General features: G+C 41.3%; 1 protein-coding gene across 1 annotated transcript in view; it reads right to left on the minus strand.

Moving 5' to 3' along the window:
- The window catches only part of ecpas (Ecm29 proteasome adaptor and scaffold), a 108,052-nt gene that overhangs the window by 44,238 nt on the left and 51,063 nt on the right, over nt 1–12,751 (minus strand). Inside the window, exons 19-24 of the mRNA XM_078571174.1 lie at nt 10,580–10,671; nt 9,592–9,723; nt 7,454–7,616; nt 6,260–6,432; nt 5,115–5,216; nt 1,205–1,328 (exon numbers count right to left, since the gene is read on the minus strand). Coding sequence (XP_078427300.1) covers nt 1,205–1,328; nt 5,115–5,216; nt 6,260–6,432; nt 7,454–7,616; nt 9,592–9,723; nt 10,580–10,671 — 786 coding nt within the window. The remainder of the gene's footprint in view (nt 1–1,204; nt 1,329–5,114; nt 5,217–6,259; nt 6,433–7,453; nt 7,617–9,591; nt 9,724–10,579; nt 10,672–12,751) is intronic.

Consider the following 12,751-nt stretch of genomic DNA (forward strand, 5'->3'; position numbering starts at 1 on the left):
GTTATGCTTCAGTTATACAAGGCACTCGTGAGACCACATCTCAAAGACTGTGTGCAGTTTTGGTCTCCTTATTTAAGGAAGGATGTAAATGCTTTGGAGGCAGTTCACAGCAGGTTTACTAGATTGACACCTGGACTGAGCAGGTTGTTTTATGAGGATAGGTTGGACAGGCTGGGCTTGAACTGGAGTTCAGGAGAGTGGGGGTGTGGCGGGGGGGACTTGATTGAAGTATACAAGATCCTGAATGGTCTTGACAAGGTGGACGTGGAAAAGATGTTTCCTCTTGTGGGTGAATCCAGAACTAGGGGGCACTGTTCTAAAATTCGGGGTCATCCTGTTAGGACAGAGATGAAGAGAAATGTTTTCTCTCAGGGGGTTGTGTGCCTTCAGAAGGCAGTGGAAGCGGGGTCACTGAATATTTTTAAGGCAGGGGTGGATAGATTCTTAATAGGCAAGGGAATCAAAGGTTATCCGGGGTAGATGGGAATGTGGAACTTGAAACACAAACAGATCAGCCACGATCTTATTGGATGGCGGAGCAGGCTAGAGGGGCTGAATGGCCTACTTTTGTTCCTATTTTGTATGTTCATAACTTCTCCATTTAGCCTCATGATGGCCTCAGAATAGCGAAAGCAATTTGTTTTTGAAAAATATGTTTCAAACTGGAAACAGAATAAAATGTTTCTGTATGCTGTGTTGTGAACAATGAAGTACAGTGCAAAGTGACAAATCTCACTGCCGATCAAATTGCTTCACAACTTGAAATAAAATAATGCCAGTTGAATGTGGGTATTGTGCTGGCCAGTGGCATCTGTAAAGCTTTCGGCAATTAACTACAAAATGTTAACCACTCAGTCCTTTCCAAATTGGGCATTCCTACAGAATTAGTCGTGAATTGTACTCATCACTGTTCACTGACAAAGATTTCATATAAATGCACACCCACCCAATCCTACGCTTAAATCAGATATAGTGTTTGTATTTCTCCTGGGCAAGCTGATCAAAATCTACAGCACACTTCAAATTATACAAAGCAGCTCGTTTCAAATCCCTCTCTTACAAAATCATCTTGTGTGAGACCTCCATCATCACCAGTAAGGTTCATTATTGCTCCCTCAAAATGACAGGAATTCGTTGCAAAGAGATTACATTTTGAGCTTGCTTGTGTTAACAGGTTAAAACACACATACCATCTACAACTTACCAACCGGAGGGGTGTATTCCTCCTCAGAAACCATCCACAGGTCGCGAGCTGCCAGCGAACTCGTCCCTATTGCAGCACTGGTGATTGCTTCTCCAACTGTGAACTGAAGCTCTATTTGTTTTGACTGGGGAAAAGAAATAAATTTAGATCCATTACTTGTGATTTTGATTTCCAAGGGTAATTGGAAACCCATGAAGTTTGAGACTGCCAGCATTATTATTTTTTTGAACCTCCCTAATGGGAAAAGTTAACTGGTCAACAGGGAACAACTTCCCCATACAATTGTGACAGATGGCATCCTCCACACCGGTCACAAACCCAGATGTAGAGTAGGTAAGCACTAAAGGCAAGTTTGAGCTCACCTACAGTGTTCCTTTCGGCAGCGCAAAGAGCAATTTTCAGCAAGAACTGAGAGACCAAGACAGACAGATTTGAACCTTTATTATGCCTTTTTCAAAAAGATAATTTTTTGATGTGTCGTCACTCTTGTGTAGGAAGCGTAGCAGACTGAGCAAGCTCCCACAATCAGTGATGTGATATTGGCCAGATAATTTGTTTTAGTTGAGGGAAATACTGGCCAGGCCACTGTGGCAGAACTCCTCTGCTTGGCTTTGAAATAGTGGCTATGGGATCTTTAATAGCCACCTGAGATGGGGCCACAATTTTTCTTTATTCATTCATGAGATGTGTGTGTCGCTGGCTAGGCCAGCATTTATTGCCCATCCCTAATTGCCCTTGAAGTGGTGGTGGTGAGCTGCCTTCTTGAACCACTGCTGTCCTTGTGTTGTAGGAACACCCACAGTGTTGTTAGGGAGGGAGTTCCAGGATTTGAACCCAGCGACAGTGAAGGAATGGCGATATATTTCCAAGTCAGGATGGTGCGTGACTTGGAGGGGAACTTGCAGGTGGTACTGTTCCCATGCATTTGCTACCCATGTCCTTCTAGGTCAGAGGTGGGAATCTATGGCCCATGGGCCAATTCAGGCCCGTTGCTCAATTTCATCCAGCTCGCAGCAAGATTTCTAAAAATATCGACTTATGACAATAGCACCTCCAAAACAGCATTTATCATGATTGTTATGGATTTGCTGTGGATAAAAATGTTAGCTAGATTACTATAATAATATTTAACAATATAGTATTCAAATTCAGCCATTGCATTAAAACAGCGGGTCAGCTGAACGTTTCTGCATTCTCTCTAAAAACACTAAATTAAGTTGATTTTTGCATGTGTGGCCTGCGGCTGGTTTTGTCTGTATAGTGAATGGACCATGATAAGAATAAGGTTCCCCACCCCTGTTCTAGGTGATAAAATTTACAGGTTTGGAAGGTGCTGTTAAAGGTGCCTTGGTGAGTTCCTGCAGCGCATCTTGTAAATGGTACACACTGCTGCCACTGTGTGTTGGTGGTGCAGAGAGTGAATTTTGAAGGTGGTGGATGTGGTGCCAATTAAGTGGGCTGCTTTGTCCTGGATGGTGTTGAGCATTTTGAGTGTTGTTGGAGCTGCATTCAGTCGGGCAAGTGGTCAGCATTCCATTACACTACTGTCTTGTGCCTTGTTGATGGTGGACAGGCTTTACAGGAGGTGGATTAGTCTTTGCAGAATTCCCAACCTCTGATCTGCTCTTGTAGCCGCTGTATTTATATGGCTGGTTCAGTTCAGTTTATGGTCAATGGTAATCCCCAGGTAGTTGATGGCGGGGTATTCAGTAATGGTAATGCCATTGAATGTCAAGGGGAGATGGTTAGGTTCACTCTTGTTGGAGATGGTCATTGCATGGCACTCGTGTGGCATGAATGTTACTTGCCACTTATCAGCCCCGGCCTGAATGTTGTCCAGGTCTTGCTGCCTATGGACACAGACTACTTCAGTATCTGAGGTGCCACGAATGGTGCTGAGCATTGTGCAATAATCAGTGAACATCCCCACTTCTGACCTTATGATGGAGGGAAGGTCAATGATGAAGCAATTGAAGATGGTTGGGCCTAGGACGCTATCCTGAGGAACTCCTGCAGCGATGTCCCGGGACTGAGATGATTGACTACCAACAATCACAACTATCTTCCTTTGGGCTAGGTATGTCTCCAACCAGTGGAGAGTTTTCCCCCCATTCCCACTGACTCTAGTTTTGCCAGGGCTCCTTGATGCCACACTCGGGTCAAATGCTGTCTTGGTGTCAAGGGCAGGCACTCTCACCTCACGTCTTGAGTTCAGCTCTTTTGTCCATGTTTGGATGAGGTCAGGGTCTCTGTGACCCTGGCAGAATCCAAACTAAGTGTCCGTGAAGAGATTATTGCTGAGTAAGTGCCACTTGATAGTGCTGTCAACGACACTTTCCATCACTTTGCTGAAGATCGACAGTATACTGATGGGGCAGTATTAGTCAGGTTAGATTTATCCTGCTTTTGTGGACAGGACAATTTTCCAAATTGCCAGGTAGATACCAGTGTTGTAGCTGTACTGGAACAGCTTGAGGAGGTGCACAGCTAGTTCTGGAGCACAGGTCTTCTGTACTATTGCCAGAACGTTGTCAGGTCCCATTGCCTTTGCAGTATGCACTGCGTTCAGCTGTTTCTTGATATAATCTTACTTAATGCTTCATCTGAAAGACAGCACCTCCAACAGTGTAGCATTCCTTCATGCTGCACTGGAGTGTCAGTCTAGATGCTGTGGTCAAGTGTCTGAAGTTGTTGTTGCGTAAACCTATGATCTTCTGACAAAGAAGCAAGAATGCTTCCACTGAGCTGAGGCTAACATGATGCAGACTGTGCCTGGGCATCTGGCAGGCAGGTGTACATTGATTCAAAGTGAGAGAATAGTTACGTGAGATGATGAACTAGCTGCTGAAGCCATATTTTTCTCTTATTGTTGGCTTGCTAACTCACTCTTGGTATGAAATGTGTCAAGAAGAATATGGACAGAATAGTCCAATGTCTGGCTTAAAATTAAACCACATACAAGAATAAGCACACAAGTACTCTCGTAATTTATACTGTGTTTTTTTCCTTTACTGATTCTTTTAGGAGTGGTGGTTATGTTCTGGTCTTGTTAGCAATAGGGTTGTGATCTCATTGAGCTTCGAGCAGATATACTGAAAGATTAGACTGGAGATCTGAAGGAAGAATCAGAAAGAACCTAATTTTCCCCCATTGGCAAAATGGATTAAACTTTACCACTATGAAATCAAATTGTGCTACAGGGAACGTAATTGAATTTTCTGTGCTCTTGACATGTGCCTCCTTTTTGATCAGCACTTCTTGCAATTATAATGCATATCATGACATTTTAACATATCAACATTCAAAATATTTTGCTTTTAAAATGAAGGTGACAACATACAGGATGCTCAGCAGCAGCTCACCAAGGCGTCTTCTTTGAGAGCACCAAACAAGCACACAACCTCCGCCACCGAAAAGGACAAGAACAACAGACCTATGAGAACATCACTACCTCCGAGTCACATACAATTCCGACTTCGGCACATACTACCATTCCTTTATCGTCACCGGGTCAAAACCTAGTATGCTACAGGGCTACCTTAACCACAAGGGCTGCATCAGTTCAAGGTCACCACATCCTTCCTTACTATCTCCTTCTCAAGGCACCTAGGAATAAGCAATAAATGCTGGTCTTGATTTTGACGCCCATATCCTAAGAATTTATTTTTAATCTCTACTCCCTACCTAACAGCAATGAGAGAGAACCTTCACCATATGGACAGCAGTGCTTCAAGAGAAGGCTCACCACCACCATCCCAAGAGCCACTAGGGTTGGACAACACATGCTGGTCTTGATACTGCCACTTGTATCTTGACGATGGTTAAAAACACAAAATCACAATCGTATTGCCATGGTACAGTTTTGAGTGCTGAATATTGCTTTTCGATCTATGTTCGGTACAATGTTTACCTCAACTGAGTTCATCAATCCTTGCAGGAGTTTCTTTTGATGAGGAAAATCACCATCTCCAACAGGCAAATAACCCAGTGTCTGCACTGCTCGCTCCTTCATCTACAGAAATAGAAAAGTATTACATTCAATAATTGCATGGCGGTCTTAATTAATAACTAGTTTTGGTTAATGCAAGGGTTAACAGTTGGGGGTGATATTTTCCATTTCCCATCTATTGATCACGAAGCACATCTACACCAGGGCAGGAGATGGTCCTGAAGATTAAGAAGGCGGTTAAAAGGCCCAAGTTTTGTCACTATTTCCTCAGAACTCAGACTCTTGACGCTTGGAATCAGCCTCATGTCTATTTTCTGTATGGCTTGAACATCTCCCTTATGCACCTGTTTTGAGTTGAAGTAACAACCTCTCACGTGAACTTGAAGGCTGAATGGCCTCCTTTTGTTCTGTACTATTCTATGGATTCCATAAGGTAGTACAGTCAGCTGCAAAATTTTAATATAGTTTTACATTTATGTAATAATTTGGGTTGTGATTTAACAAGTTAATTTATAAACACTGAATCCAAAATATGCAAATTTCTCATTAAAAACCTAGTTCTTTAAAGTTTGTGACTGCATAATGGCATACAAACACTTAATATGTTTGTATGAATTCCTATCTACAGAGACATTAACCAAATGGGTAACACTTTGTTTAATACAGCAGACATTGGAATTTAAAAAGATCACATTTAGATACTAATATGCTGAGATCACATTATGCAATTTCAAAGCCTTAGTGCCTCAGTAAAACAAGATTACGAAAACTTGCTTAAAAGTGTACTTGGTTCACCATCTATTCCTACCAATGAGAGGAACTGCATCTTCAGAAATTAATTAGTGAGCAATGATATTTTGAAAGTAGCATTCTGCAAGGGTGGTTGTGTTCAAACTAGAGGCATATTTTGTATTTTTAAAGTTCAGCATATCAAGACTCCTCTGTTTTAAATTCCTCATGCACAGAAATTAACAAAATTACTACCGAGAAAGATACATTTAATGATCGATGACTGTGCTATTGGTAGGAGTAATGCTCAAGTATTCCTGCTCCAAATAAAAAAAATTGCCAATATGAAGACTTTTGATATAAAGATTGACCCTCACCTTGTTACTCTCCTTGCCTGAGCGGATTTTAGCTAGGAAGCTCTCCACCAAGTGCAGTTTTGAGAACCCAGGGCCTTCATTTACGATGGGTAAAGCACCGTTCCTCCCAATTTCACCAACTGCTACACAAGCAGCCATGGCCAGAGATGGGGATGCATCATCTAAAAATGAAGCTGAAATATTTTTGTTTAAGACAGTGTACGCACACACATAAAACATACATATATATATATATAAAAACACATTTTAGAAAATATATACCATACTTAAAAGGAAAGAATAAAACTATCAGACTACAAATATAATTCAATATAAATATAAATAATCTGTATGTCACTATTTAGAAAAAAACTGCATTTATTGCAAATTGTAATGTTGGGTCTCCTTTAGCGGGAACCTCAGTAGCATATGTTACATAGAGGGATTGCATGTGTCCTTTAAGCAGCTGCACTCACTGCAGCTACTTTCTACCCAGCCTGGAGGACAATTTGCAAAAACCTGCAAAAAAAAACCTTATCAACAGGGTACTTTGCATACTGATCTGCAGCACAAATTCATACTTCGAACAGTTCAATGTTTGCTGTTTAGCTCAAAGTTGGGTCTACAGAGATGCCTAGTGTGGCTGGGGAGGTAAAGGCCAGGTTACACATGTGGGTCAATACAGTGTGCAGGTCTGCAAAATGAGACAGATCTCTCACCAATGTTAAGAGCAACTGCAGAGGTCTGGTCAGCATGCTATGGTCTCACAGCCACCCCCACAGGAGTAAATGTATAAAAAAAGTGGAGGAAGTAGGAGTAGGAGGCTCCTATTATTTATATCCCTCATGGCGGATCCTCCTCAGATTTTACTGGTCTAGAAGGTTCATTTTGCATCATGCCTTCCGGGCAAGGCTTCAAATGGCACCCACCGGAATTGTAGGATGAGCATTAGGCCTTTTGGAACTATTCTGGTTAAATGCCCACATACACTGCTAAGTAATGCCATGCTTAAGAACTTCTCAAATATCTGGTGGAAACCCAAACCTCAATCTTTAAAATATATAGACAAAAAAAAAACTTAAATGGCACCTGATGAAGTTAATAAAAAACATTTGGAGGTAGTAAAATTCACGAATAGAAAAACTGTTTAATAGTTGGTGCACTCATGAAAAAACTATGAAAACACAATGCAAAGTTATATTTCAAGTTAGTTACTAATTGTTTCTGTGGTAGACTGGATTAGCTGGCCTTCCAGTGGTTCTTCAGCATCCGACTGTTCCATATCTTGGATATCTAAATTTGTTCTCTTCTTTCTGGCCAGGTACCGTCCTATCATATATCCTAAAGCCAACAACGCTCCATGCTGTGTTTCAGGGCTCTACAGAGAATAGAATGTGAAGGGTTTGTTACTTTATTTCACTTATTATCACATGAAACATCAAGAAATGATAATTTCAACAGCACTTGGACACAGTAAAGACTACAGGGTCCAACAACAAGTGAGTAACTAGCCACACCCCTTGCAAAGATATTCCGGTAAGTTATAGCACTGGCATCTGCCCAACAAGGTGGAAAATATCCAAGGTATTTCCCCAAAAGGCAGGACAAATCCAACCAAGCCAACTACCACCCTGTCAACCTGCTCCCAGCTATCAGCAAAGTGATGGAAGAAGTTATTAACAATGCTATCAAGTGGCTCTTACTCACCAGTAACCTACTCAGTGATGCTCAGTTTGGGTTCAGCAGGACCACAGTTCCAGGCCTTATTAGAACCTTGGATCAAGTATGGACATAAGGCCTGAATTCCACTGGTAGCTCCTCAGATAATGAAGCAATCTGTGCCCACACTCAGCAAGTCTTGGACAACATCCAGACTTCAGCTGATAGGTGATAAGTAACATTTGGGTCACAAAAGTTTCAGGCAATGAGCAGTTCTATCAACAGAAAGCTTAACTATCTCTCCTGTGAATTCAATGATTTACTGAGTCATCATTCTGAGGTTACCATTCACCAGACAGACAACTGGAACAATCACACAAATGTCGAACAACTGGAGCAGGCCAGAGACTGGGGATTCTGCAGTGAGTGGGTCAACCTGGAATGTGCGATACATCTCCACCATCTCTAAAGTACAAGTCAAAAGTGCAATGGAAAACTCCTAAGGATGGGTGCAGCTACAAGACTCGAGCTCAACACCATCCAGGATAAAGGAGGCTACTTGATTAGCACTCCATCAATTTGCTTAAATATCCACTCACACCAACAAGAGCATGGTTGCAATGATGCAGTACAGCAACACGCAAAGACTTCTATGGGTAGTACCCCCAAACCTGTGACCTCCGACACCTAAAAGGGCTAAAAAATTAAGTGACTTAAGGTCACTGTCAAGATAGTTCTGTAATTGGTCTCCAGGAGACAACAAGGGTATAATCCATTTGGGTTTGTCTATTGTTCCTCTTAGGTGGGGAGTGTAGCCTGAGGAAACATTTCTTCAATTCATTTATGGGATGTAGACATTGCAAGCTAGGCCAGCAGTTATTGCCCATCCCTAAATGCCCTTGAGAAAGTGGTGGTGAGCTGTCTTCTTCAACTGCTGCACTCCATATGGTGTAGGTACACCCACAGTGCTGTTAGATAGGGAGTTTCAGGATTTTGACCCAATGACAGTGAAAGAACAACGATAGATTTCCAAGTCAAGATGGTGAGTGGCTTGGAGGGGAACTTCTAGGGGGTGGTGTTCCCATGTGTCTGCTGTCCTTGTCCTTCTAGGTGGTAAAAGTTGCAGGTTTGGAAGGTGTTGTCAAAGGAGTCTTGGTGAGCTCGTTCAGTGCATCTTGTAGATGGTACACACTGCTGTTACTGTGCATCGGCGGTGGAAGGAGTGCCAATCAAGTGGGCTGCTTTGTCCTGGATGGCGTCAAGCTTCTTGAGTGTTGGTGGAGCTGCATTCATCTAGGCAAGCGGAGAGTATTCCATTACACTCCTAACTTGTGCCTTGCAGATGGTGGGCAGGTTTTGCGGAGTCCGGAGGTGAGTTACTTGCCGCAGGATTCCTAGCCTCTGACCTGCTCTTGTAGCCACAGTGTTCGTATGGCTAATCCAGTTCAGTTTCTGGTCAATGGTAAACCTCCAGGCTGTTGATAGTGGGGGATTCAGTGATGGTAATGCCATTGAATGTCAAGGGGCGATGGTTAAATTTTTTATTGGAGATGATCATTGCCTGGCACTTGTACAGCGCTGGATTTGGACATGGACTGCTTTGAAGAAGGAAAGAAGTAAATATAGTAGTACTAGGTTAATTGGCAACATTCAGCAACAGTAATGACGCGTAACTAATTAAAATAAGTACTTACACTGTCTTTAGTGCTCTTAATGAGATTCTGAACAGCCAAGTGCAGGTCATTCCCAGACATAGTAGACAGCACCACTGCATAAAGCTCTGCTGCCAGCTCACGGATCTCATCTTTATTTGTGCTCATAAGGCCCTTTTGAAAGGTGGGGGGAAGATAGGAGAAACAATTATCGATCATATTTCTTGTTTCAAGAAAAGTTTATTCTAGAATTTTTTTCCAGAAGGCAAACTTTAAAGGCAATTTTTTAAAAGTCCAAAATCAATTCAATGCCCAAGATAGTCAGGAAACAACTCTGGCAAAATATAATCAACTTAGTTTCTAGATAAAAGTTGCCACTGGGGAAAATAATCAAATTTTGTTTCCTCCCAAATTCAATGATATTTGACGCTCAAGTGTTTCTAGATTAACAGTAGGTTAAATTTTGTATCTGCCAAATGAACAGAGCAGACTAACTTTTTTGTGTGCATTTTTTTAACCATCTTCTGGAAACGCCTCCAATTGCAAATCATTTCTATGTGGGGAAATGCAGGAACCAATTTTTGAGCAGCAACATCCCTCAAACAGCCATGACATGACTGACCAACTAATCTGCTTTTGATTAGCTAAGGGAGAAATACTGGCCAGAACTCAATGGTTTTCCTTTAACAGTTGCATGGTGCCTTTGACATCTACCTGAATTGGGGCAGATAGGTCCTCAGTTTAATGTCTCAGCCAAAAGTTGGCAATCTCCAACAGTGCAACAATTGTTTAGTCCTAAAATGGAGCATCAGCTCAGGCTATGCACTCAAATCCTGGAGCAAGCTTGAAATCTTAAATCAGAAGCAAGAGTGCTACCAACTGAGCCAAGCTGGCTCAATACATTTTTGTTCATAAAAATGTCGAAAATATATAAGCTCGATAGTTATAATGCTTGAAAAATAGTATTCAGTATTTCCATTCTATTTTCCTCCACAAACAAATCTGCTATTTAAGCAGATTATGAGCATACCTTAATCCAATCTATTTTGTCGGCGAACTGAGCAGCCAATTTCTGTGGATAGACCGAGACTACTTCCAATAGACAGTACATCACAGGCAACCCTAACATTTCCAGAGAGGAAGACAGAAAGGAGGAGGAACAGAATCAAAGCAGGAAAAGTAATTGGAATGTTTAATCACGAGGCATGATATTTCATCTCACAGTTACCAAAATCAATCCCAAACGAAAGTCATCACTTCCTAGCCCATTATTGTTGGATTAGTTCTGCTATTTGTAACATGAAAACATTATTGTGCAGTTACCCAGTCAGCGCCTTTTGTCAGAAATCAAAACTATAGTTTGCCTTAGTTACAATCAACACAACGTGTTAAGGGCTTCTATGGCATTGTCTTCCAGTTTACAAACTCAGGTGAATGTGTAGCTTTGAACACAAGAATGGCACAATTCTGTCTATGCTTTATAACAATGATCAAGATCAAAATTAACCGTTGACATATTTTTGTAATAAAAGTCTGCACTTTGAGCGTTAGGAATTTCAGGGTTAACCCCAATACCCACTCACCTTCAAAAAAATGAATTCCGAAACTAAATTCTATAAAATCCAGAATTGTATTGACAAACTGCACTGGTGGTGAGACATAACTTTCCTTGTTTAATGCGAGGGACAATTCGTCTCTGTGCTAATGCACAGCAATGGGGAGCATCCAACTTCAATCATTCGTATCGTGTAGAAAGAGCTAAACAAGGCTTTCCACAGGAGTCAAAGCATTGAGGATGCAGCCAATGATACAAGTCACATCCTTTCGGCTTTATGTTTTATGAAGTCACTTCTAAGTGTTTACTTCAAATATATTCTGTTGTTTTGATAAATCCCAAACTTGTTAATCCTGAGCATTTTATTTATGGCTCAAAAACACATTTCACCCAAGTTGCTGATCAGAAAATCAGAAAGTTCATCCATGAGGCACATGCACCTTCCTAAAAACTTGAACATGGCCCTGAAACCGGTTAAGATCCCCCACACAGTAATCAGGAAATTAATCAAAATGTATAGCATCTCATGTCTACAAACCCAGCTCCTACAACTCCAACAGGTTACTAGTTTCTCAATCTAATACCTGCTTCCACCAGCAGGCACCTCAATCTCCTGGATCACTCATTCCATCTATAAAAGCTACACAATGGGGGACCTTATATTAATGCACCAATAATCAATTATGTGGTACAAACTCAACACCTGGTTACCTGAAATGGTCTTGGAATTTTCATCAAATTATCTATCCCTGTTACATGTTATGAAGTGAAATTTTGGAATGCATTCTTAATTTTCATTTTCCAATCATGAATTGTACATGTCTGAACAAGGCCAGGTAATAAGCTGTGGAGTGAAGCCACCAATGCTTCAATAGGAATGTTAATAAGATTCTGCTGTTACAATCCTTATACAATATATTATATAGAACCTTAAACACAGGAACAGATCATCCAGCCCAGATGGTCTATGCTGGTGTTTATACTCCCCAAAAAGTCTCCTCCGACTCTAATTACCTCCTTCCGCCCTGTCTCCATATCCCTCTATTCTTGTACTGAAACCTTTAATCTATAAGGGTTCCTAGCTAGTTTCATGGCCATTGCCTGTATTTGTGACTACTACAAGATGATGCACAACCATTTACCTGTTCTTTGTTAAATCATCTGGTGGTTTAATAAAAGCACACTCAGCCTGCTGCCTAAGACAAAAATAATCACTAGGCAACACATGGTATACTTCAGTAAGTCAACATGAATTAAAACATGCATTTTGTTTAGTTTGTATATAAGGACACATAACAAGTTGTACCCATTGCCAACAGTAAGGATGACACAAGTCAATGACAAATGGGATTCTGGTAGGTGCTAATGGCCAATGTTCCCTCTAAGGTATGAATGTGCACAGATGCAAGGCAACCAGGAAGGTATCATGCGTGCCAATCATAAGTTGCCCTGTTTGTCCCGCACGTGTATGATTGTGCAAAATAATTTAAACAATACCTTGGAGTGAACAGGCTGTGCACAACAACAAAAAGAGCAAACAATGCTAATTCCCAAACCAGTGACCTCCCATATGCTGGTCTACGCTTCAAAAATCAGCATGAAGTTTACAATTTGATAGTTATGTTCCATTTAAACTTTGAATGATCT

This window comes from Cetorhinus maximus, chromosome 2, assembly GCF_964194155.1.
Source record: "Cetorhinus maximus chromosome 2, sCetMax3.hap1.1, whole genome shotgun sequence".
NCBI lineage: Eukaryota > Metazoa > Chordata > Chondrichthyes > Lamniformes > Cetorhinidae > Cetorhinus > Cetorhinus maximus.